General features: G+C 44.6%; 1 protein-coding gene across 1 annotated transcript in view; it reads right to left on the bottom strand.

Moving 5' to 3' along the window:
* LOC121920713 (maestro heat-like repeat family member 5) overlaps nucleotides 1-26,602 on the bottom strand; it is a 62,903-nt gene that overhangs the window by 21,057 nt on the left and 15,244 nt on the right. The window contains exons 6-17 of the mRNA XM_042447866.1: nucleotides 25,312-25,461; nucleotides 18,049-18,168; nucleotides 17,184-17,263; nucleotides 15,273-15,408; nucleotides 13,030-13,125; nucleotides 10,252-10,356; nucleotides 9,313-9,448; nucleotides 8,254-8,372; nucleotides 6,434-6,583; nucleotides 4,838-4,992; nucleotides 3,542-3,689; nucleotides 1,797-1,975 (exon numbers count right to left, since the gene is read on the bottom strand). Coding sequence (XP_042303800.1) covers nucleotides 1,797-1,975; nucleotides 3,542-3,689; nucleotides 4,838-4,992; nucleotides 6,434-6,583; nucleotides 8,254-8,372; nucleotides 9,313-9,448; nucleotides 10,252-10,356; nucleotides 13,030-13,125; nucleotides 15,273-15,408; nucleotides 17,184-17,263; nucleotides 18,049-18,168; nucleotides 25,312-25,461 — 1,574 coding nt within the window. The remainder of the gene's footprint in view (nucleotides 1-1,796; nucleotides 1,976-3,541; nucleotides 3,690-4,837; nucleotides 4,993-6,433; nucleotides 6,584-8,253; nucleotides 8,373-9,312; nucleotides 9,449-10,251; nucleotides 10,357-13,029; nucleotides 13,126-15,272; nucleotides 15,409-17,183; nucleotides 17,264-18,048; nucleotides 18,169-25,311; nucleotides 25,462-26,602) is intronic.

Raw genomic sequence — 26,602 nt, 5'->3', positions numbered from 1 at the left:
TTTATTTCTATCCCGCTTTTTGCCAGGCAATCAAAGTGGCATACAACAGGTTAAAATACATCCATATATACATAGTACCCCCCCCTTAAAATAAGATTAAACAATATATACAACTGCAAAGATAAAACTCCAGCAGAATGCTTTGCAGAAATAATACCATGTTCACAGACACTTTAGATATAGGCCCAAGGGCACAGATTAGACATCAGCAGAATGGAAGATCCCAGGAGCAGCTCTTTCCGTCTCACCAACTGTGGATTTCCATTATGTGGATTTCTTGGAGAAATCAGGACATAGGCTGTTTGGAATCTGGATCCAAGATTTTGTTGTTGTTGTTAACTGTTGTTGAGTTGACCTTGACTCATGGCAACCCTGTGGATGAGACATCTCCAAGACTCCCTGCCCTCCACTGCTCTGCTCAGGTCCTGCAGGCCCAGGCTCATGTCCTCCCTGATTGAGTCTCAACTTCTAGCATGCGGTCTTCCTCTCTTTCTACTGCTTTCCACCTTTCCTAGTATCATTGTCTTTTCTAACTATTCATTTTTCCTCATGATGTGGCCAAATTACAACAGCCCCAGTTTAGTCATCTTGGCTTCCAGGCTTGATCTGTTCTAGATCCCAATTGTTTGTCTTCTCGGTCATCCATGGTATCCTCAGCATGCTTCTCCAGCACCACATCTTAAAAAAGTTTATTTCCTTTCTGTTGGCTTTCTTCACTGTCCAGCTGTCAGGATGATGGAGAACACGATGGCTCAGACAATCTTCACTTAGTAGTCAGAGTTATATTTTTGCTTCTTAGGATCTTGTCCATTTATTTCATAGCTTCCCTTCCCAATCCTAGCCTTCTAATTTCTTGACTGCATTATCCATTCTGATCAATATTTGAACCCAGATATGAGAACTCTTTGACTATTTCAATTTTCTTATTATCTTGAATGAATTCCTGTAGATCTTCCATGATCATTATTTTTATTTTCTTAATATTCAGCATCAAACCTACCTTGGCACGTTCCTCCTTGACCTTCTTCAATAACTGCTCCAGGTCTTTGTTGGTTTCTGCTTAGCAGTATTGTGTCATCTGCATATCTTAGGTTATTAATGTTCCTTTCTTCAGTCTTCACTCCTCCTTCCTCTAAGTCTAAGCCTTCCCTGCATACAATGTTTTATGCATACAGGTTGAACAGGTAGGGTGATAAAATGCAGCCTTGCCTGACTCCTTTTCCGATTGGGAATCATTCTGTATCTCAATACTCGGTTCTGATGGCAGCCTCTTGCCCTGAGTACAGATTGTCCTGAGTACATCAGGATGATCAAGTGTAGTGGTACTCCATGATTTTACCTTTACAATATCATGTACTTCAGCTGAAGAAGCTGGATGCTTGTGCTGGTGAAACGGAAAGAATAAATCCTGAGATCTTCTGTCCTGGTGGTGTCTTATCTTTGCCCTTGTGTTTACTTCTGCAAAGCGTCTGGTATAGGGGTATTATTTCTAGAAAGCATTCTGCTTTGATCTCCCATAAGGAATAAGAAGAGTAATCCCTCTCACTTATTTAAAGAGATGGGCAAAGGACTATATAATCTAATGTACTTGCTTCTAACCAGAAGATAGATACAGGGCGGAATGGACTGGGAGTGAAGGACAAAACTGATCTGCTTGCAGCCCTTTCCCCTTCTCTGGAGCTGAGTCCACCAACACTGAAGAATCTGCACTCTTGTCTCCTGCCTGGAGAGGAAAACTGGCAACTTGGGGCCAGGCCCTGAAATCTGGCAATTCAAATTATTGGCAGGTTGCTTACCTCAGTGCGTTAGGACGTATAGGTGCATCAGTCAAACTTGATCTCTTGGATCCTCTCCTGCCAGCTCCAAGAACAAAATAGATCTGGGTTACCAGTGCAAGAAGCAGGTGGGAGAATTTGTTCTGAAGAGCATCTGAAGCCTCTGGCAAGGATAGGATCAGACACAAAGCATTGGTGGCCTAGTGGTGTGGATAAAGGAGAATGGGAGTCAATAGAGGCCACCTTGAGGTAATGCTACCCCAAAGCCAGCTGCCCCTCCAGAGCTTGGCGTAGAATATGGAACTCTTAACTGCTGGGAGATTTATGTGTCCCCGGCAATTTGAAAGCTTTTTGAATATAAACAAGCCCTTGGTTGGATTAGCACTCATTTTAAATGGAGAGCTTGGGGGGCAAAGGGACTTGCGGGGATGGAGGCTCTGGGAAGACACAGGACAGCTTGGGAGGCAAAGGGACTTGGGGGGATAGAGGCTCCTTTTCCTTTTTCCAGAGGGGAAAAGTGCCTAAGCGATCGATTGACTGCTTAAAAATAAACAAAACAGAAAAACAGCTTTGAAAGACGCAAATGGGAATAGGGAACAAAAATAGCCCGCACCAAAATGTATCGAAGCAATTGACATCACTGTGACGTCTAAACGCCTAAGTGCTTGATTGACAGCTGCTTTAAAAAAAGAGGTTCCGGAAGGGCAGTGGAAACAGGGAGCAAATTACTCCGCTTTAAAATACAGCAGGGGAAAATCCAATGGGAATGAAAACATGGGTCAAAATAAATCGTTCCCTAATGGGAACGAAGGACCAGATTTGATTAGGACTTGGGGAAAAAATTCGAGCCAGAATCGCAACAATATATGTCGCTTTTTGTGCCAAGTGGGAATGGGGCCATAGAATCATATATTTAGTATAACCCTCTTTTGGTGCAGCTAAAACAGCCCTGAGGAGTGGCCATGAATGCTTTGTTTAAAAAAAGCTCCAATGAAGGAGAGTGCACTACTTTCTGAGCTTAGCTATCCCAATGTCAAAGAGCTCTCTTGCCACCAGAAATGAAGGCTGAATATCAGGGAAAGCCAGGATGAAAAGCAATATTGAAATTACATATACGATACACTATGCAAAGGGGTCTTGTAGTATCTTTGAGACTAACTGAGCATAAGAAGTTGTAGCATAAGCTTTTGTAGCAAAGGCTGCCTCTACATTGCAGAAATAATCTAGTTTGACACTACTTTAACTACCATGACTCAATGGAGTTTATCACACAGGAGGAATTTCTCTTAATTTCGAATGAAAAGAAAGTGGGGCCAGTTCAGCGAATTTATGTGAATTCAAATTGCGTTTGAACTGACTTTCCATTGCCTGAAAATAGCTAGCTGTTGCCCGAAATTGTGTGTGATCCCCTCTCACGCAATAACGTGAATTATAATTTCCCATTGCCGGAAATTGTGTGTGGTAGTCTATCACACAATAATGTTAAACCCCATGATTGCATTTGGGTTGCTATTGGATCATACTTACAATTTCCCTTGTCTGATAAACTCCAATGTTATGGAACATTGGGAACTGTAGTTTATTCCACAGCATTGAGCCATGGTAGTTAAAGTGGTGTCAAACTGCTTTCTTTCTGCAGTGTAGAGATGCAACCTAGGAGCAAAGACCAAGGATTTGAAAGGCATGCCCCCTGAGAAGTTGGAAGGCTGGCACTGCTAGCCAGAAGCTCCCAGCCCTTTCCAGCACTGATAAAGAAGGAATGGTACCGCCAATGGCATGATGGATTTGCTGTGCCGCCTGTAAGAGACGTCTGAAAGAGGGTCTTCATCCTGCAGCCGTTTGAGCAGCGGTCTCATAAGCTTCATGTTGGCATACGGATCGGCAACCAATGCCTTCCATATCTCTGCTACATTCCTGGGGGATTTCAATGCCACATAGGAAAAAGAAAAAGAGAAGTCAGGCCATTTCTATTTCTCTAACTGCCTATCTGCTTCAGCATAGCAAAATGACAGGAGGAGATGGATCTAACACTTGGACTATCCCAGTTTGATTTCTGGGGAATCTTTTCTTGGTGATCTGCATTAAAATGCATTTCAGGTAAGGGTGAGAATCATGCTGATGCTTGAATTGGGTTGTGTTGTTGGATTGTAAGCCTCACCAGATAGCCAATAATGAGGAATGCTGGGAGTTGCAGTCCAACAGCATAGAATCATACAATTCAGGAAGGGACCTCAAGGAGTATCTACACCAGTAGTTACCAAACTTTGATTCTCCAGGTTTTTTGGACTTCAGCTCCCAAAAGCCCCAGCCAGCTTGGCCAACAGACAATTCTGGGAGCCAAAATAAAAAATGTCAGAAGGACAAAAGTTTGGGAACCACTGATCTAGTCCAACCCCCTGCCATGCAACACACAGCTAAAGCACTCTTAATAGATACCCATCCAACCTCTGTTAAAACACCTCCAAAATAGAAGAGTCCACCACCTATTCCACTATTGATCAGCTCCTATAGTAAAAAAAGTTCTTCCTAATGTTTAGGTGGAATATCTTTGTAATTTGGATCCACTGTTTTGCATTTTAATCTCTGGAGCATTAGAGAGTCACATATTTCTCATCCCTGATTTAAGGGATTCAACTACATATATCAGGGCAGAGGAAAAGATACAGGGGTACCATTTGCCTTGTGTTTCACTTTTGGGATCACTAGCCAAAAATCTAGTCCTAGCTTAGCAAGGTAAGCAAAGTGCCTTTTATGGATGGCAATCACCTCTTCCTCAAATCTCTCTACCTCCAATCTCCCCAAGTGATTTTTGGTTTCTTCCCAGTTCAGAAAAGGAAAGGAAAATCCTTCACTGGTTAATTATGGAGAGGGGAAATGTGGCAAAATTGCCTTCTTGTCCCCAAGAGGATGATAGTACTTTTAAATCAAGCAGAGAGGCAGGGGAGTGTCAGTCAAAATAGATGTGGGGGATCATAGATATGTTTTGACTGGGGATTTTGGAGGATTTTAAAAACAAAAATAACATTAGAGAGATGACTGGTTCATCTCCTTGAAGCCCCTACTCATCACATTCCACTGAGCATTCCAGAAGGATGTCTACCACTCCGTTCAGACGTTTGGAGGCTAGACTGCACACCGCCTTCAGGGTCTCTTCTTTGGTGATGGGGTCACTGATCTCAGGGAGACGGTTGTAAATTTCCTTGATAATCATGGGCAACTGGAAGAAAGCAGAGAAGATTGGAATGATGGGAACAGTTTCCTGCCTCCCTTTGCAATGGGAGGTCTTTCTACAGAACCATGGAAGGGACCTCAAGGGTCACCTACCCCACCCCCTGCCATGCAGGAATACACATCTAAAGCATGCCCAAAAGATGGCCATCCAACCTCTGTTTAAAATCTTCTAAAGAGTTCTTCAAGCACTGTTAGCCCAAAATCTGTTGCCATTCCATTACCTAGGGTGAATGAAAAAGGTTGGTGTCTCTACTATTTACTGGACATCCATAATCCACATGGGACTTTATTCAGCCATTTTTGAAATCTGTCAGCCAAGGAGACTGAGATCTGCAATTGGCTGGGAAATGGGAGAACTATGGAGCTTTTGACCACTTAGAGAAATAGTGAGCTGTGAGGCCAAGACCCTGTTTTATGCTGGGGGAATGTCATTCTCCACCAACATAGGTAATATGTAGGTCCCACGGAGAACCAGAAAGGTGATGGTGGCCAGTTTGGCAGTAGGCTAGAGAGATTTTCCTGGTGTGCTCCTAGGTTTATACGGATTGCGGGGGGGGGGGGGGGGGGGAGAACTGCATCCAAGATCAACCAACTGATGCTGTAATGCAAGGGAAAAATGATTGCATAAGAAGGGCTGGATACCTTCTTGCACAGTCAATAGAAGTACTTATGCTGGCATAACCTTTGATTATGTTAGTGGAAATCAGGTAGCCTGTAGCCTGACATGTTACTAAAATAAAGTATAAACCCAGTATGCAGAGATCTTGCAGCATCTTTGAAACTAACTGTGCAAAAGAAGTGCACCTAAGATTTTGTAGACTTAGGGCCTTGACAGACCACCCCAAAGGGCCAGATTGGGGCCACAGCAACCTCATACCAGCAGCCCTGATCTGGCCTTTCAAGGGCACCATAGCTGTAGCAGCACGGCTATATGGTGCTCCTTTAGTGCTGTGTCATATGGACATAGTGCCGGAGGACCGTCATGCCACCACACACTGTGTAGAGTGGCGCACGGCGTCATGGTGCCCTGGGGGCGGAGTCAGAGTGTGCGTCATCTGGATGTGATGCCCTGACTTTGCTCCCAGGCCAGGCTTTTAGATCAGTCTGTACAGGGGATTGGTCTACTTTCTCAGATGCATCTAGTTTAATTATAAAGGTCCTTCCTAGGCACCAATTCACTCTAAGCATTTGAGGAAGTAGACCAAGTTTATGAAAGCTGATGCTACAACTTCTTTTGTTCATTTAGTTTCAAGGGTACTCCAAGAGCCCTTTTCATACTGATGTTCTAGACTAATAGGGCTATGTCTCCGAAGAAAGCCAGTAGTTTTCCTTGCCTGCTGCTACAAGTCAAATTGATGGCTGAAGAAAGGGTTCAATTTTTAAAGGAAATCTGCTTCATCCCCTTCCCAATACTCCTTGTTTCTTACATCCTCCATGTCCATCCCACATTCTTCCAAGAAGGAGCTTAGCAGTATTCCTGCTGCCTGCGAAACAGACTTGTCTTCATGTGTGAGATTTTGTATTGCCTTGAGCACAACGTCTGTGATCTGGTTGCTGTTGAGATGCTCACCAAAAGCCTGGAACAAAGGAGAAAAAGAGTCAGTGGCGGGTTACAAACCACCATTAGGGACGTCCAGTTTGGAAAAGGGGCGTCTCTTCTAGATGCCCCTTGCCCTATCACGGACTCAGTCCGTACAAAATGGCGGTGCCCTGTTCATACGGGTGCCGTCATTTTGATGTAACGGACGCTCTGCGTCCGCACGTGGCGCCCCAGAAGTGACGTCTGAGTGCACCCTTTGGCACTCGTGGCGCCTCTTCCGGGGCCTGAGAAGGAGCGCGATTTACGCGCTCCTCTGCAGCGTCCAGGAGCCGCGCCATTTAAAGGCTGCGGCTCCCCAACGCTGCAAGCGGCGGCAGAGGGAGAGCGCTGCAACCCGGCGGTTTGTAACCCGCCAGTGTGCCCAAGAAGTTTCCTTCTTTGCTAACCCAGTTTCTTTGCAATCCAAATGTCCCTTTGCATGTTATACCAAGGTCTAAAGCACACTGCAGAAATAATCCAGTTTGTGACTGCTTTAACTGTCCTGGCTCAGAACTAGGGAATCCTGGGAAGTAGTTTATTGTGTCACTAGAGCTCTGACAGAGAAGGTGAAATGTCTCACAAAACTACAGTTCTCAGAATTCCCTAGCATTGAGCCACAGCAATTAAAATAGTCTAAAACTGGATTATTTCTGCAGTGTGTTTTTGACCTAAGAGGGCATTTCTGGTCGGTGAAATATGCTCCCTCATATGCACCAGACACAGCCCTCACATCTGCTCCACAATATTTGAAATGGCTGCATACATCATGTCTTATTAGGTTGGTGACTCTCCATCCAGAGACACACATTCTTGCAACACAGGGGTGGGAGTTGCGTGGCCCTCCAGATCTTGTTCAGTTCACCATTGGTTATGCTGGCCAGCCCTGCAGAGAACTGAAGGTCCACAACATCTGGCAAAAGACACAATTCCCATGCAGCAGCGGATTAAGGATCTGCAAGTGGTTCTGGCCTGGCCTCTAACACAGTTTTGGCAATATGTCAAAAGTGTTAGATAGTATGAATGACAACCATGCTGAACACAAGTAAAATGCATCTTTTTAAGTGGAATGAGGTGGTAAATGTCAATCTTTCCATTCCACAATCAGAAAATCCATTGGAATTATTATTATTATTATTATTATTATTATTGCAAAAACCTTAACAGAGTCCTGAGCACCAGATAATAGTAGATATATTACCCATGAAAAATGTTATAAAATTTCTAATAAATACTCGGATCGCTGCTGGAGATGTGGTAATGAGAGGGGAACTTTTTTTCATATGTGGTGGGCCTGTAAAGAGGTCAAAAAAATTTTGAAAGCTGTTTATAATGAAATGTCAAAAATGTTAAACATAAATTTGAATTTTTTTTCTCCGGAATTATTTTTGTTAAATATCACTGAGAAAGAACTAAAAAAGTCTAACGGCAGATTGATATTTTACTTAACATCAACAGCTAGAATGACACTGGCCCAATCTTGGAAGCAGCCGAAAACACCGGACACTGTTGAATGGATAAAGAAACTGTTTGAGGCAATTGAAGCTGATAAGCTGATGAGAATCTTATGTAAACAAAATGCAGAAAAAATCTTAAGAGACTGGAATATATAGCATTTGAGAATATTTGTTGCATCTTTACAGTGTAACTGCCAGGAATCCAGAACCATACCTGTGCCACTTTAGCAATATTGTTGTAAAAGACAGCGGGGCCAGGGACAAAAAAATCTTCTCGCAACCATTTCACAACATTCCCTTTCTTATTCTTGTGCTTCTTCTCAATCTCCTTGGCTAAGTGATAGAGTATTGGGGAGGAAGAGGAAGGGGGAAAACACAGGATTAGTTATTAGTCATTTCTATTCACACAATCTCTAAAATGAGTGATGCTGAAGATTGCCACAGCAGTTTCTTTTGGCCATGTTAGGTAGCTGAACAATGCAAACTTGTCTGTTTGTTGCTCACCAAAATACCCTGTAGAAACCACAGATTTGGAAGTCCAGCAGGGGCCAAGCTGGGCAAGCACCCAACTTTGTTTTTTATTTGTTTTTGTTACTGATTACTCTTAAATATTGCTCTTGACAATAGCCAGTGTGGTGCAGTGGTTTTAGTGCTGGACTAGGGCTGCATCCACACTGCAGAACGAATGCAGTTTGACACCACTTTAACTGCCAAATAACAACTCTGCAGACCAGGGTTTGATTCCCAGCTCAGTCATGGAACCTACCTTGGGCAAGTCACATGCTCTCAGTCTCAAGGAAAGGCAATGGCAAACCCCCTCAGAACAAATCTTGCCAAAAAAAAACCCATGATAGGGTTGCCATAGGTCAGAAATGACTTGAAAGCATAGAGCAAGAACAACAGCAAACATTTTTTCTTGAATGTCTACATTTTGCAGTGCCTTGTCCTCCTTTGCAGTTGTGGCATCTGGTCATCCTGATCAAGACAGTTGGCACCAGTACTGGGACTGGGCCCTGCATTGTCTGGACTGCTTGCCATGAGGAGAGGAGGAGAAGGTGTTATTTGGCTTGAGCAGATACAGCTGAACCCACCCACCTCTTTGAAATATTCTAGGACACGAACAAGCTCAAGCAAGCCATTTCAAAGACAATAAACAGGGATCCTTGTGAAGCCTGGAGGCAAGCCAGCACTCCTTTTCTGCTGGCAGAAGACAGGCCAGGCTTTACATTACACGCTTGACAAGAAAATTGGGATTTCCCAGCATGGCCCTCACCCATTCTGCTCATGATGATGTAGTGGAGATGGTACATTGCCTCTGCTGCTATCTGGCCAATCTCCTTCACACTGTCTGCGATGTGAAGGGCCAAGACTGCCACCAGCTGGCCCAGCAGGGAAAACTCTGGCGTTGTCTAAAAAGAAAGAAAAACACATACAGTGAGCCCTTGGTATCTGCTGGGGTTTGGTTCAAGGGCCCCCCATGGATACCAAATTCCATGTCTCAAGTCTCGTTTAAATAAAATGGCGTACTAAAATGCCATATAAAATGGCAAAAATCAAGGTTTGCTTTTCAAAATTTCTATCTTTTTGGAATATGTCCAAACAGTGGAAGCTTGAATCCGTGGATAAAAATATCTGTGGATATGGAGGGCTGACTGTAGATTCAGGATAGGAGAGGGAGAATGGAAAGTCAGCCTTAGGGGAGAGAAGGGTCTGGCATGTTTTCAGTCTGCAGAGTTGGGAGTGATACAGAAGCATAGAATCATACTTCTCTAGTCTGCTTTTCTGATCTAGTCCCAGGATAGTTTTGTCAGTGATACAGCTGAGACATTCACTTTCCCCATGCAACAGTATGCAGCATGTTTTATTTCCACAATCCATAAATAGGCTTTCCTGCAACTTTTCTGAGGTGAAGGTGAAGTAAACAACAGTTCATGCTAACACTGCTTACTTTTGCAATGGAGGCTATAAATATGGCAGAGAGACACCATAAAGTGCTTGATCCCAGAAGAATGAATGCGGGATTGCTGCAATATCCTACTCTTCTTCCACTGGGAAGCAAAGATCTTAGAATTTCATAGCACTGAGCCATGGCAGTTAAAGCGGTGTCAAGTTGTATTAACTCTGCAGTGCAGATGCAGCCAGAATTTATATGAACATAGGTTGGTTCAATCTCTTCTGGACCTTTGCTTTCTCTCCACATGCTCACACTCACATCAAAATCCAGGTGCTCAGAGACAAACTTCAGCAGGTGGCTGGTGCTCCTAACAGCTCTTTCCCGCTCACAGATCTTTGGGGACTCTATCCAACTGTTGATGTGCTTTGAGAAGGAAAGAAGCAGAAGAAGGATATTTAGCCAGGATTTGCCACAAAGCTTGGACCCATGATTGGATTTTACCAGAAGTGGAGAGGACATATTTAATAGTAAATAACAAAAGGTCCCTAGTTAGAGAAAATCTATTTTTTAAATATATATATACAGTGGTACCTCGGGATACGAAATACCCAGGTTACGAAATTTTCGGGATACGAAAAAATCCCATAGGGAATTATTGTTTCGGGTTACGAATGTTTTTTCGGGTTACGAAAAAACTTTTGGTGCTTTTTTCGGCTTTTTCGCACGGAATCGCGGCTTTTCCCCATTAGCGCCTATGGCAATTCGGCTTACGAAGGCTTTTCGGGTTACGAAAGCGGCCGCGTTACGAATTAATTTCGTAACCCGAGGCACCACTGTATATACTAGATTTTAAAGGAGTCACCCAAGATTCTGAAATTTTGTCATGGACAAAGTGTTCAGTGACTTGGACAGCTCTTTGAAAGTATGGAATAAAACCCAGAGTGGATTCATCGCACCCCTGACATGGAAGAAACAGATTGCCCAATACTCTGGTCTGTACTGGGATCAGCAGTTTTTCTTCTTTCTATCCTCTGCTTAGAATCAGAATGAAAGAAAGATCAATCACCACTGTCAACTAAGGCTATTTTCTTTGTCTTTTTTAGCTCCAGAACCTCTGTGTATGTAAGTGTGTGAGAGGTGTGCTGAATTTATGAAATTTGCAAATTTATGACAGATGTGTAGGTTTACTATCAATGTATGGTTGTTCTACTTGAGAGCCAGTGTGCTGTAGTAGTTTGAGTTGGACAATGACTCTGGAGACCAGGGTTTGAATCCCTGCTTGGCCATGGTGTCATGTTGCATTATTTCTGCATTACAGATGCTGCCTTTCTCTGAATAAATCTTGTCCAGAAAACCTTAGAATGGGGTCGCTGAAAGTCAGAACTGACTTGAAGGCACACCACCACCACCACCACCAGCAGCAGCACAATAGAGAAGACCAGCTACATATTGTGGGCAGAATCCTGTTGCTGTATTTGGCAGGATCAAAAATGCTGCTGTCGCAGCTGCCATGAGAAAAGTAGGGTCCTGGGGAAATAGACTGATCAGATCTGGCAGATTTTGTCTGTTTTCTCTTGCCAGAGCTGTGCAGTCCTGGAAAAAAGTGGCATGGCTAGCAAGCATATTGGCAGGCTGGTATGCCTATATATGTAGACAATGTGTGCACATATCTTGTAGATGATCCTCAAAGACCCATTGAGTTTCAAAGCAACTTTCAAAAGAGCTTCAAAGGAGCTTTCTCCAAGTGAGTGTAGAATTGCAGCTCTAAGGAGTTTATCACATGGGAGGAATTTCTCTTAATTTCGAATGAAAAGAAAGTGGGGCCAGAACGCATTCACGTAAAGTCGCTAGTTTAGCGAAATTACATGAATGCTCATTGCGTTTGCACTGGCTCCCCATTGCCCAAAAATAGCATGCCATTGCCTGAATTTGTGTGTGGCAGTTTATCATGCAATAATGTGAAACGACATGATTGCGCTCAGACTGACTTCCCATTGCCCGAATTTGCGTGTGGCCGTCTATCACACAATAACGTTAAACCCCATGATTGCGTTCAGATTGCCATTGGATTATAGTTCCAATTTCCCTTGTCTGATAAATTCCTAAGAGTGGTTTAGATAAATTAGGAGAGGATGGATCTATCTGAGGTTTTGGCTAGCGTTCCACAGGAGGAAGCGGTGAATTACAACTCCCATATGCTGGTGGTGGGAACATAGGGTTATACTCCTGCACAATAAGAGGGCATGCATTTGGGGAAGGCTGTTTTTGGCCACTGCGGATAATGGAAGTTGCATGGTCTGCTACTGAATACCATTTGCTGTGGGAGGGAACAGCCATGGACAGTGGTTGACATCATGATGGGAAAAAAGAGAGATCTTGCAGTTAAGTTATTAAGGCTTGTCCCAGTCCCTCTTGGCTCTTCCCAAATCCTTGCTGTCTCACACTTTGGATGTAACTCATGGCAAAGCCTAACCTCCCACATCACTGAAAAGACTTCAGAAATGTTTGAATATTAGACGAGAGGGACCACTGTGCAAAAGGCCCTTAAATATTGTTACTATGTGCCTTCAAATTGTTTCCGACTTATGGAGACCCTAAAGCAAACCTATCATGGGGTTTTCTTGGCAAGATTTTTTTCAGAGGAGGTTTTCCATTGTCATCCTCGGAGGCTGAGAGCATGTGAGTTTCCCAAGGTCACCCAGTGGATTTCATGGTCAAGTGCTTAATCAAACCCTGGTCTCCCAAGTTGTAGTCCAGCACTCAAACCACAGTGGGACACTGGCTCTACAAATATCATTGAGCCTAATGTTAGACTTGATCTTAGTCTAGTCGGTGTGTAACTGGAATATTGTTTGGGGCACTGGCTTCAACAAAGCTGGCAAACATTAATTTTATGGACTGTTCCAGAAGTCCCCAGTGGCCATTGCTAGTTGGGGGTTTCTGAGAGCTGTAGTCCAACAAAGTAAATGTTCCAAACTCTGTCCTTAAACCACATTGGAGCTTCCCAGAGAACTGCTGGGACTGATGTCTCATGCGTGCAATTATTTTAAAAGGAGATCCTCCATGGCTGTCCCTTTCCTTCAGTTGCTCCCTTACTATCAAAATATCCTGCAGCGACTCCAAACTTGGAACCTCATTCAGCAGGCCGATGAGCATGTTTTGGCAGGCATTGATGGTCTGTTGATAAAATTCCTGGAAGGAGAAGGAAAAAAGGAGTTGAGGTCAATAGACCTTCATCGACTGCAGACTTGGGACTTGCCTACAGGAGGGGAAAAACCTGATACGCCCCCTCCAAATCTGGCATGATCAGCTGTTAACTTGTGAGGAGAGGAAGAGGGTGACTTAGGTGACTAGCAGTGTCCCATCATGGCTGCAACTGGAGCTGAGGGAAAGAGAAACAAAGTCTCCTGTCCAGAGAGAGGGAGATCTTCTTTCTCTTCCTCCCACAGTCAAGATGGACAACTTCTTGATATATTCAGTCACCTACTTGCCCCAGCAGCCTGGCTAGTAAACAGCTGCAGGACAACTCACCACAGAACTTGACAGCTGCTGGGCAGGGGAAGATTGCATCTGTGGAGTGGCATTCCATACCTCCCCATGTGAGCTGGCCCAGGTTCTGAGATCACCAGGAGAGGTCCTGCTCTCAGTCCCACCACTATCACAAGCACGGTTGGTGGGGATGTGAGAGAGGACCTTCTTGGTGGCCACCCCCAAACTCTGGGACACCCTTCCCAGGAAGGCTGTGAGAGGCGGGTTTGGATGGTGTGCAAGGGACTAGTGAATATCCACTTGCACACTCTCCCAAAGAAGATACGGTTGGCTCTCCACATTTGCAGTTTTGCCTTTTGCAGATTTGATTATTCCAGATTTGATTAATATGTTCCCTCTACAATTGCTAGGTCCTCCAGCACAACTCTGCCAGAAGTTGACCATAGAGTCATACTGGAAGACCTAGAGATTCCTAGGGAAAACACTTCTCTAGGCATTTGTAGGTCCTCCAGTGAAATTCTGTGGTGAACTGCTGCTGGATGTTGGCCACAGAGTTGCACTTGAGGAACTCTAGAGATTCCTAGAAAGGAGCCTTCTTAAGTTAAAAAAAGTTTTTTTATTTGCATTTTTTCACTTTCATGGGGGTCCTGTGCCCCCAACTCCAGCAAATGTGGAGAGGCCACTGTTTATGCATGTGTAACTCTGAGTTTTGCATGCATGTAACCAACAGGATCCCAGCCTTCATTTTACTCCTACTCCTGTTTAGTGAGGGCTGGGGAAACCACTCTAGGCTTTAATCCAAAATTTACAAGGGTTATCCCTAAAATAGGTTCAACAGCTTGTATAACTCCTTTAAACTCTGGAATAAATCCCAGGTGGGATTCAGCTGTCTCCTTAAAGGAGAACCACCAGACACCACTACTGGGGCCTATCTGGCCTGAGGTGAAGGGAACAGATCTGTCTCTACTTGTGGGGAATTCTGCTTGGTGGCCCATGTGGGTAGCTTGGCTGCCACCTCCCCAATCATCCAGCTTTGCCACTCTCTTTGTTGTCTCTTGTCCCATCACTGAAAAGATCAGCTGAGGTCCCTGCTTAACCTGGCTCTATTGTTTTGGTGAGTGGTGAAGAAAAATTTTGAAGTACAAATAGAAAAATTTTGAAGTACAAATAGAATCTGAAGATGCTTATAAGCTCAAAGAAGAGCAGCCCTTACAGCAAAGGAAAATATTTTCCCTGTTGCACATAAACAAAATGAGAATAGGATAGAGCAGCATAGTGTGTGCAGATGTAGAGCTTGTCTACATTACTAAAACATTTCTCATTTGAACAGAATAAACTGTGATCCAGCCACATGCAATTCAGAGGAAATTGGGTTTTTTGCAGGAGTGGGGGGGGGGATGCTATAAACACAGTTGAAAAAGGATTCACAGTTTTTACCAGAGTATCCAAGAGTACCTGTGAGGATGCACATTAATGAACATGTGGCCATCTGCTTTGCATTAATTCACATGGCTGCACATTTTTGACAAGGTGAATAGATGTGAAGACAATTAAGCATTGATTGAGTGCAAAAATCCACAAGATTTGGCATAATACATTTATGTGTAGACTAGCCAGTAGTTGATCAAGTGAGTATGGCTTGTGCCAATGACCCAGGTGGCTCATGGACCTACCCAGGTGGGTGCCTCTCCACTCCATGTGCCACCACTTCCTGATGGGCCTCAGCATACATCTCAGCATCCCCTCCATCACTACATCCTTTAATATGGCTCTAGTTCCAGGCCAATAAAACTATGCCACTGTCTGCCTTCTGCTTCATTGAGGCTCTGGGAGTTGGGAGACTGAATCACCTGGCTTTGGATCAGGTGGATTGGGTTCACTGCCCTCAGCTTTGACACCTGCACAGAAGGCAGAGAGAAGACTTTCTTGACGCTCTTGTTCACTAGCTCAGACCTCACCTCCGAGTCCAGCGGTGGCTTCAAGGGACTGAAGAGAAGGAAACAGAAATGAGGAAGGGAAGAAAATGAACTAAACTCATTCGTGGTGGGGAATCTATCCCAAGGAGAAATGTTGTGGTTTTTTAGTGGTGGAAGAAAGCCTGCTCTCATTATGTTCTCAGAGACAGCATCACCACAACATACTCAAGGATCTGAGTTGCTGTATTGGAAAGGTTCCATGGCTACAAGGTTCTAATTGCTATGGCACAGTAGATTGCTGTGATGATATGGGTTCTCATTCTCCAAATACAGTGGCCCACCCTTATCTACAGAGGATACATTCCAAGACCCTCAGTGGATACCTGAAAACATAGATAGTAGCGAACTCTATATTAGTAATGTTCTCAGATCATGGTTGACAGTGAATAACTGAAATCACAAAGAATGAAAGCACAGAGAAGCAGGGGAAAGGGAGTGAGAGCTATGCAATATTTTTGGACCATGGTTGATTGTGGGTGACTGTAACCGTGGAAAGCCAAACCATGAATAAGGGTGTATTACCATTTTCAACATTTCAGAACAATGTACAGTAGCAAAATTGCACGCCTTCACTCTTATTGGTAGTTCCACTTAGAGTAGATCCGGCGAATCAATGGAATTTATAATGCTGACTCAGTGGTTGATTCTATGGGTCTACTCTAGTTAGGAATACCAATAGAATTAAGGCCTATTTCTTGCTGTGATTCAGAATCCAAATGCATTTCTATATCATCAAGGCCTTAGGATCTGATTGTTAACAAGAGAAGCACTTATTATGGTATTGTGCTGCTTTGAATTTTTGTTATAATGTAATATTTCAATTGGTTTTAATTCTTTTATTAATTTAATACTTTTAAACTTGCAACCTTTGTATGTTTTTAACTACATGTGTTTTTATTGTAATTTTCATCTTTTGTAAGGTGCATTGGGTCCCAGACGGGGGAAAAGGTAGAGTATAAATAATGTGATGGATAGATGCATAAGGAGGAAAATAGGTATGTTGATAACAAATACAAGTGTATGGTATGGTGAACAGGATAACAGTAAAAGTCGACAGCCTTCTCCTGTGTATGCTACTCTAGTTTATGTGTCATGGGGCTAGGAATGGAAAGTACAGTCGGCCTGCCCCATATGCATGCTTCCCATACGTGGACTTGAAGTCATGCGGACGGGAAGCACCATTTAGATGAATGGGTGCATGGCTGTGCCACACACACAGTGTAGCACACAGGAGCACACCCCATTCAACTAAATGGGGCTTAAGCATGCATGGAATTTATTTTATGCCGTGTGTGTGTGTGTGTGTGTGTGTGTGTGTGCAGAATTATTAGTCAATGCAGAAATATTAGTTTCATGCAGAAAGAGATGTTTTCTGGGCAAAAAATGCTGTTTTCTGGGCAAAACTATCATGCGAATCTTGCATAGAATAAGTCCTAAATTGTGAATAGCTTTTGAAAACTGTGTAGTTTTCAAAGATTTTCTCTCAGCAGGAAGAAAATTATGCATTGTTACCTTCAAGGAGAAACTTAGCAAAGAATTACATGCCTAATGGATGCCTAGATGGACACATTTAGTTTCAGTAGAGAGAAGGTCTTTCTCAGCTTTGGCTTTCTATTGAGATTAGATGGGTTTTGCACTGTTGGATAATTCCACCATCAAATGAAGATTCAGTAGCATTTCTAACTGTAGTATATATATGTGTGCGTGTGTCTGTCTGTTTGCATGCTCTGTAAGCTGCTTTGGAGGGTTTTGGAAAGAAAGAACAAGCAAAATCAAAGTACATACGTCATACAAGTGACTGTGACCATGGCCTGGTGAATGATCGGAACGGAGAATGACACCTGCGGTTCTTCTTCAAGAACTTCCTATTGTGGGGAAACACAGTAAAGCAGAATTCCAGAAAGATCATAAGTATCTTAGCTAGACCTGATTTCTGTTCATTCACTTCTTCATTCATTCCATCCCACCTCATCCCATCCTGTATGATGGCTGCCTTACTTACAGTAAAATTAGTTGGACAATTTAAACTGTAGGACACTTTACAACTATAATATTTAAAACATTAAGAAACAATTTAAACCTTCTTAAAACATGTTAAGCAAGTGGTATCCAAGTCTTGTAACTGTACAATGTATATATAGTCCTGAGAGCCAACATGGTGTAGTGGTTTGAGTGTAGGACTAGGACTCTGGAGATCTGGGTTCGATTCCTTGCTTGGCCATGAAAACCCACTGGGTGGCTTTGGGTGAGTCACACACTCTCAGCCCCAGAAAACCCCACAATCGATTTGCCTTAGGGTCTCCATAGATTGAAAATTACTTGAAGGCACATAGCAGCAGCAGCAACAACAACAACAAAAAAACATCCTTGGTGCTCTCTTCTTTTTGCCCCAATTGGATTAATAGTAATAACCAACATTTATAAACCTGGTGTACCCTTGACTTCAATCTATCCATATTCCCAAAGACCATCTGCACTAACATCCCCAATCCTGGCCTGGTTTTGCTGTGTTAATTCAGCCATAATCAAGCAAATATTAGGTAAATCCCTGACAGCTACTTAGAGTAACAGAGGCTCAAGTCTTAAAATTCAGCAGACTATAGAGTATTACTTGTGGGTTTTTTTAAAGGAAAATTACTGTATTACTTACTATGATGCATACAACCAGCTCTGATTTATGGGGGAAATGGATATCAAATTTCTTGGTGAGTTGAAGTGCTTTGCTTATCATAATGACAGCCCTCATGAAGGTTTTCTTCATTATCTCATCCTGAAAGAAGAGGGAAGGTGAAGACAAAGTGTGGTGAGTCACATAAAGAGGAAAGAGTAATAATGGGGTGGAGGCAGAATTGGAGTTGTAAGAAAATAAATAATGGAATACATTCATACCGACTTATTGTCAATATTCAAGTATTTAAACTACTGGTTATTTCCAAATACACTATGTAACTAGCTCTTTTTCATGTCTTGCTGTTCATATTTCCTCTTCCTTTCTCTTCATTTTACATACATACATCTGCTGACCCTGAAGGAGCCTGAAGGGATGCCTGCTGCAGCCAGAAAGCCAACATTCCACCTGAGGCTTCACAGCCGACAGAGGCCAGCGGACATTGTGTTGTGTTGTTGCTGCCACTGCGCCTCCAGGGCATTGGTTTGTTGAGTCAACCCTGTGCAACTGCGCAGCCTGAAGGACGCCGGCCCGGACCATCGGCAGCGCCACGGGAGCCAGGAACAACAGCTGGGGAAAGGGCGAGGAGGGGCGTGACCAGGTGAGAGCAGCACGCTATATAGCCCTCACCGGTGCCCCCCGTCCTGCCCCCAACAGAGGCCAGCGGACATTGTGTTGTGTTGTTGCTGCCACTGCGCCTCCAGGGCCTTGGTTTGTTGAGTCGACCCTGCGCAACTGCGCAGCCTGGAGGACGCCGGCCCGGACCATCTGCAGCGCCGCGGGAGCCAGGAACAACAGCTGGGGAAAGGGCGAGGAGGGGCGTGACCAGGTGAGAGCGGCACGCTATACAGCTGGCTCGCCGGTGCCCTCCCTGTCCTGCCCCCAACTGTCCGGGAAAGCAGCCAAAGGGTGATAAGGCAGCTAGTTCTCAAACAAACAACCCCCCCCAGAACAGCAAAGTCAGTGTAAGCACACAGATGGAGATTCGCATTAGTTTTACCAAAAGGATTACCAAGAGAATTGTCAGACGGTCCAGGTTCAGTAACAATAGCAGGTCAATAAATTAGTCCAAGGTCAAGTTTCCGGGTAGTTCAAGACAAGAAAGCCAAAGGAGCCAGAGACAGAGTCTTTCCTCTAAAAGAGTCAGATATCCACTGGCAAAGAACCACACACTGCTCCAGGTGCTTAAGAAGGAAGGAGCCAGCCTTCAGCTGTGTCTGATTACGAACATCTTCTGATAAAGCCTCCGAGATCTTCGAAGGCCCTCTCTTCTGTTTGACACTCCTTGAAGGTAGGCACACTGCCCAGATCCTCCTCCATGTCCACAGCCTCGGCACCAGGCAAACTTGACTGCTGAACCTCTGGAGGGGCACAGACTCTGCTCCAGCAGAACTAGGGCCAGCCTCTGGCTCCCCATTACAGGTTCAAGCCCCAGGCTGCTGGCTCCTCCATTACAGGTTCAGGTCCCGGGGCTCTAGCTCATCCTCTGAGTCCTCCAAGCCGTCCTCCAGGCTGGGCATGACACCAACAGAGGCCAGCGGACATGTGTTTTGTTGTTGCTGCCACTGCGCCTCCAGGGCCTTGTTTGTTGAGCAGCCTGGAGAGATGCCGGCCCAGACCATCTGCAATTGCGCAGCTGTGTAGTCGGATAAGGGGTTGGGGTATTGCTAGCTGAGCCAAAGCAGCAGGGGAATGACGTTGTTGTTAGTCTTTCTCTGCCTTGGCTCTTTGATGTCATTAGGGGGAGAGATAATGGATATGGGGTGCGGTTTTCATGGGAGGGTGGTTGGTAACTGTGATGTTGTAATGGAGGTTCTATTGGAGTAGTGTGGGGCAGGGAGTATATGGCGGTAGGAGCGTGAAAGTACAACAGAAAGGAAGGCGAGATCGATGTTGATATCTATCTCTCCTCCATCCATTCTCCTAACCAAAGAGAACTGAGGTCAGTCCAACTGTACCACAAACCCTGTCTCTGCTCCTGTGCAATGCCAGGTCTGTTAGGAATAAGACCTACATAATCCACGACCTCATTCAAGATAAGAACTGTGACCTGGCTTGCATTACTGAGACCTGGCTTGGGCCTGAGAGCAAAGCAGTGTGGGCACAGGCCCTTTCCAGCCGGGTACTCAGTTAAGGACCAGATCAGGTTAGGTGGGCGGGGGTGTGGTGGTGGTGTTTTGCCTTGGTCTAAAGAACACCCTTCCCTTAACCAGGAACCATGTCCGGAAAACTGACTTCATCGAGTGTATTTACCTGACCCTGAAGGCCAGGGACAGACGGGGATTCTGTTGGTCTACCATCCACCCGTGTGCTAACAGACCCCTAGCCAGCTGACACAACTGGTCTCGGAACTGGTGTTGGAGTCCCCTAGGCTTCTCGTACTGGGGGACCTCAACATCCCTTTTGAGGCCAGTCAAGGTCCAACAGGTGCGGCTCGGGAGTTCATGGCTACCATGACTGCCATGCCTGTCCCAATTGGTCTCAGGGCCCACGCATTGCGCTGGTAAACTCTTGATGTCGTCTTTAATACAGACACGGATACTCCGTGGGCAGAGGTCTCTAATATCTCTGCCCTATCATGGATGGACCATTTCCTGGTTGAGGCTCGAATCAAGGTTCTACCCAAATCCCCCCCGGGGGTGGAGGACCTATTAGGATGGTCCACCCTCGAAGGCTGATGGAACCCAAAAGGTTCCAAGAAGCTCTTGAGGGCAATATGGTTGGAACTGACAGCGACTCTGTTGATGCCCTGACTAACATCTGGGACAGAGGTCTCTCCAGGGCTATACACAGTATCGCTCCAAGTGTCCTTTCTGGCCTGCTTCCAACAAACACCCTGGTACAACAGAAGATCTCAGGGAAAGGAAACGGCCGTGCAACGACTAGAGCGCAACTGGCGAAGACACCAGCACTTAGCCAACAAGACACTCCTTGAGTCTCTTTGAAGGCTTACGGAGTGGCAATAAGTGCAGCAAAACATTCGTTTTATGCTGCACGTATTGCATCCGCGGAGTCCGCTTCCGGCAGAGCTGTTCAGGGTAGTAGGGAGCTGACACAACTGCCCCCCTCCCTGAACCCTATTTTAGAACCACTAAGCCTGCCTGCGATGAATTTAACAACTTCTTTGCGGATTAAAATCACTTGGCTAAGGGCTGATCTCAATGCCAGTATTTCTTCAGATCCTATAAGAGAGGCTTCCAGAGCTTCCGTGGACTCCATTAAACTGGATCACTTTGAGTTTGTGAGTACCAAGGAAGTGGACAAGATTCTCGAAGTGTTAGGAAGACAACATGCTCTCTCGATCCCTGTCCTTCATGGCTGGCGGCCCAGGGGGAATTGGTACTTTAACTTCTATGTTACGCTGTATAATTAATTCATCCTTCAGGGAGGGGCGTTTTCCATCTAGCTTAAAACAGCAGTAGTAAAACCTCTGCTAAAAAAAGCCTCCCTGGACCTCCTGATTCGGAATACTATCGGCCTGTGTCACTGGCTGCCTTTTTCTGGGGAAGGTAATCGAGAGAGTAGTTGCTTTCCGCTTCAGGGGATCTTGGAAGAAACAGATTTCTAGACCCATTTCAAACCGGCTTCCGGGCGGGCTATGGAGTTGAGACTGCCATAGTCGCTTAGTCGATGATCTCCGTCTGGGCATGGACAGGGGAAGCGTGTCCCTGTTAGTGCTTTTGGACATCTCAGCGGCTTTTCGATACCATTGACCATGGTATCTTCTGGAACGCCTGAGGGAGTTAGGTATTGGGGGCACTGTGCTCCAGTGGTTCCATTCCACCTCTCGGGTAGATTCAGATGGTGCAGCTGGGGGACGTTTGCTCCGATAAGAGGGCGCATACATCTGGTGTCGCTCAAGGAGCTATCTGTCCCCCATGCTATTCAACATTACATGAAACCGCTGGGAGAGATCATCCAGAGACACGGGGTGCGGTGTTATCAGTACGCTGATGACACCCAAATATGTTTTTCTGTGTCTCCGACTGATGCAGTGACTAGGGATGGCATCTCTCCTCTAAATGCCTGCTTGGAGTTGGTAATGGGCTGGATGAGGAAAAACAAACTCAGTTTGAATCCAGAGAAAACGGAAGTACTATGATAGGCACTCCGTCTGGGTGGTGAAATTGCCCACCTGTCCTGAAGGGGTCACGCTCCCCCTGAAGGACTCAGTTCGCAGTTTGGGGTGCTTTTGGACTGTCGCTCCAGTTGACTTCTCAAGTGGATGCGATGGTCAGAAGCACCTGTTACCAGCTTCGGCTGATACGCCAGCTGCGACCCTACCTGGCCAGGGGACCTTGAACAGTGGACATGCTCTGGTAACCTCTTGGTTGGATTTCTGTAATGTGCTCTACATGGGGCAACCCTTGTACCAAACCCAAAGCTTCAGCTAGTGCAAATGGCAGCTAGGTTGGTCACTGGTTGTTCCAGGCTGACCATATAAACACCGGTTTTTGCAAGATCTCCATTGGCTGCCTGTTCGTCCGGGCACAATACAAGGTGTTGGTTATAACCTATAAAGCCCCAAATGGCTTGGGCCCAGGGTACTTGGAGGACCGCCTCTCCCCATATAATCCACCCCGCACACTCAGGTCAGCCGGGAAGAATTTGCTGAGGATCCGATGGCGAGATAGGTGTCAACCTCGCAAAGGGCCTTTTCCATCTCAGTCCCTAGGATCTGGAACACCCTTCCCGATGAGCTCCGCTCCACCACCTCCCTGGATCTCTTTAAAAAGAGACTCAAGACCTTCTTGTTTCGGCAAGCCGTTCCTTGATATCATGTGACTCCCCCAGCTAGCTTGGATTTGATTGTAATGGTTAATTTGTAAACGTACAGTGTTACCCCGGGTTACGAAAAATTCGTTCCGCCGCCGCTTCGTAACCCGAAAGGCTTTCGCAAGCCGAAACCCATAGGCGCTAATGGGGAAAAGCCGCGATTTGGTGCGAAAAAAGCGCCGAAAAGCACCAAAATTTCTTCGTAACCCGAAATAACCTTCGTAACCCGGAACAGTTTTTTTTCAATTGGATTTTTTCGTAACCCGGAAATTCGTAAGGCGGCGCTTCGTATCCCGGGGTAACACTGTAATGTTTTTATTGAAGTTTTATTTATGTATTGCAATTTTTTATCTGTATTATCTACTCGTCATTGCAATTTTTATCTGTACACCGCTTGATCATGTGGAAAAGCGGTAAATAAAAACTTTATTATTATTATTATTATTAGTAGTATTATTATTATTATTATACCTACTCACGTACATATCCTTGCACTTTTTGAGATAATGACACAAGGACTTCAGCAACTGCACATAGCATCACGCCAGGTCCTAACCCCAGAGTTTGAGAAACAGTTGTTGTTGTTTTTTAATACATCTCCCAGGATCTCTTAACTAACATGGTTGCTCTGGCTGAGGAATTCTCGGAGCCTGAGTCCCAAAACTAACTTAACCAAATTCTCTTTAATCCAAATCCTGAGTATGGGGCTATCTTGCCCCTAGAATACTCCTTGTATGGAAATTGTCTAGCATCATCTGGTCAGGACTTGGATGGAGACACAAGCCAGGGACTCATTTCCACTACAGAGATGATGATGATGATGATGATGATACTAATACTAATTTCTTTCCCACCTCAAGATAGGGTAAAACATGCTAAAAAACAAAATGATTTAAAAAAGAAAAGAAAAAGAAAACACATAAAACCAACAGCTAAAATACAATACTATAAAACCATTTAAATACACTCATATGAGTACATTCTTTAAAATATTTAAAAGTCATGATTTAAAATTGACTGGGTAAAGATGTGTCTTTAACATTGTCTTTTAAGGATTATATTTGTGTCTTTACTATGTCTTTATAGCATAAGGGGTGCATCTACACTGCAGAATTAATGCAGTTTGACACCACTTTAGCTGTCATGGCTCCATCCTATGGAATCCTGGTATTTGTAGTGACACCAAGCTCTCTGACAGAGAAGACTAAATATCTCACAAAAGTACAAATCCTAGACTTCCATTGCATGGAGCCATGGCAGTTAAAGCAGTGTCAAACTGCATTAATTCTGCAGTGTAGATACAGCCTATGTTTCCAACTTAATTGCCATGGAATGTCAGGTTTTTATTCTGGTAAGGTATTACCATTCTCTAGCTAAGAATTCTGAATATCCTTCCCCAAATGCCAAATGGGATTCCATAGGATGTTGCAATGGCAATTAAAGTGGGATCATAATGTTATAATTATGTAGTGTGAAAGGGCCACTGGAATGGAGGTTTTTAAACAGAGGCTGGATGGGCATCTGTTGGGGGCGCTTTGGTTGCATGTTCCTGCATGGCAGAAAATGGTTGAACTGGGTCTCTTCCAACTCTATGACTCTAAGGGGTCATTCTCACTGGCAGGATGAATCACTTCATGATTTCAAAAGACCCCTAGTTCTCATTATGAAAGGGTTTTTTCCCCTTTCCTGTGTGATTGGGGCTTTTTTTAGGCGATTGTGGTTCCCACTGGCAGCACTGCTTTAAACTCCCCTGTCAATCATCTGACGTAAGCCTGGCTTGAAAATGGGGGGGGGGGTTGGGGGGTGAGAGAGTGTGATAAGGAGGATGGCAATGGAACAAGGCAAGGTGGAGGAGAGCGGAAAAGAGGAGGAGGAGGAGATGGAGGCAAGGCTGGGAAGGAAGCTTGGGGCCAGGGAAGGATATCGCCAGGCCGGGAAGGGAGACGAGGAGGAGGAGGATGGAAATGGAGGGAACCAGGACCCAAGGAGGCTTGTGAGAAGGAGGACAGGGCATCTTTTCTTCTTCTTTTTTTGTAAATACAATTAAGCGCTTAAGCGACAGAGTGGTTTAGCACCTTTGCAAGTAGTTGCTAAACCATTCTGTTGCTTAAGCACTTAGTTTTATTTATTTATTTTTAAAAAGGAACCAAACATCACACCAATAATGACAAGACAGCAGTTGGGGGGGGGGATGACATCTCCCCCAAAATGGGGAGGGATGGTAAAGACCCCTCTGCCATCAGTCCCTCCCCTCGACAAGCTTTGGAATCACGTTTTTTTCAAAAGAACCCCTTTTTAGCTGGTGTCTGGAAAAAAGGGTTCTTTTGCCTTTGCCTCGCTTCAACATGACAAATTCAATCACATCGCAACAGGAACCAGTTTCAAATGGGAACTGGGGCATTTAATTCACTCAGCAATCCAATCCTTATTATAGTGGGAATGGGGCCAAAGAAGGAACAGGAACAGTACCTTGTTGTTGCCACGATAATGATAGAGGATCTCTGCCACCATGAAATCGACTAAAGCCAGCATGTCTTCTGGTTTTGCACCCATGGCCGCTTGCCCATAGCACAAAATCAAGGTGGTACAAATATGCCTCTCCGAGATATTCTTTATCTCCTGGAGTGAAGGGGAGAAAACTATGTATGTGGGCATCGAAAGCAAATTGGGGGGGGGGGGGAAACAGCATTTGACTGAATCTGGAACATCTTTAACAGCTCTCCCAATCTTTGTTCCCAAAGCAGAGCTTGGAAGAACTCTCCCTTTATTTTTGAATTTTAAAATTATGACCTGCTGTGCATCACCTGAGGGGCCCTGATGGATACATAAATGTTATCAATAAATAATTAAATAAATATCTTCCCCAGCAAGCTTGACCGCTTTTGGGGAACTATTTTTCCATAGGGGGAAAAAAGAAGAAGCAAATCTTACAATTCTTTTGGGGATTACACCTCTTAGGATTTCTCAGCCATGATGGTCATTGCAAGATTATGGCTGTTGTAGTCCAAAAGCAATTCCTCCTTCCCTCCCCAGCTCTAGCCAATGTCAATAGCTTTATTTCAGGCAAAGACCAGGAAATCACAAACAAACATTACAGATATAATTGCTCTGGTGGCAAGTGGCAATGTTCAGGAAATTCATATTTAAAAGTCACATACAGAGTGTTTGGACAGGACCTTCCCCAAGCGTTTGATGTACATGTGTGTCCATCAAAGACAGTGCCCATATGTGAGTGGCTATGGGGGTTTCATTGTAAATTCTTCTTAAACATGATGTCCCAGCAGATTTGGGACTCATGGAAAAAAGGATGTACATCTATGGATATACAATGATAAATACAAAGCACTCTTCTGCAGACCAAGAGATCCTGGAAAGAGATGTTCTGTCCAACATGGAAGGATTGGTGGATGGAGGCTTCCATGTCAGTGGAGGCATGAAGCCATTTGGGTTTACTCAGAACTCTAAAGGCACTATCCACAATGCTGAATCCTATCCCCAAAATATGTTCAGCTCCTTGTAGAGCTGTTTTAAAGTTTGGACTATAACCCAGAATGGTTTCACTGACATAGGATCTACCAGCTGCAACTGCATAAAAGACCTCTAAATGTTTAGCTTGTTGTTGGGTGCCTCATAGGGGCTATGCATGTCAGCAACTCATCTGAGCCCTGTAGCCAATGCTGGCATATGGCAGAGTAAACTGGCAAATTCAGAAACGTGGTTCTCAGTCCTCGGTTGAGATAACAGCAGCTGGATGTCTTCC

This window comes from Sceloporus undulatus, chromosome 2 (genome assembly GCF_019175285.1).
Source record: "Sceloporus undulatus isolate JIND9_A2432 ecotype Alabama chromosome 2, SceUnd_v1.1, whole genome shotgun sequence".
NCBI classification, from domain to species: domain Eukaryota; kingdom Metazoa; phylum Chordata; class Lepidosauria; order Squamata; family Phrynosomatidae; genus Sceloporus; species Sceloporus undulatus.
This window is presented reverse-complemented; position numbering and strand designations above follow the sequence as displayed.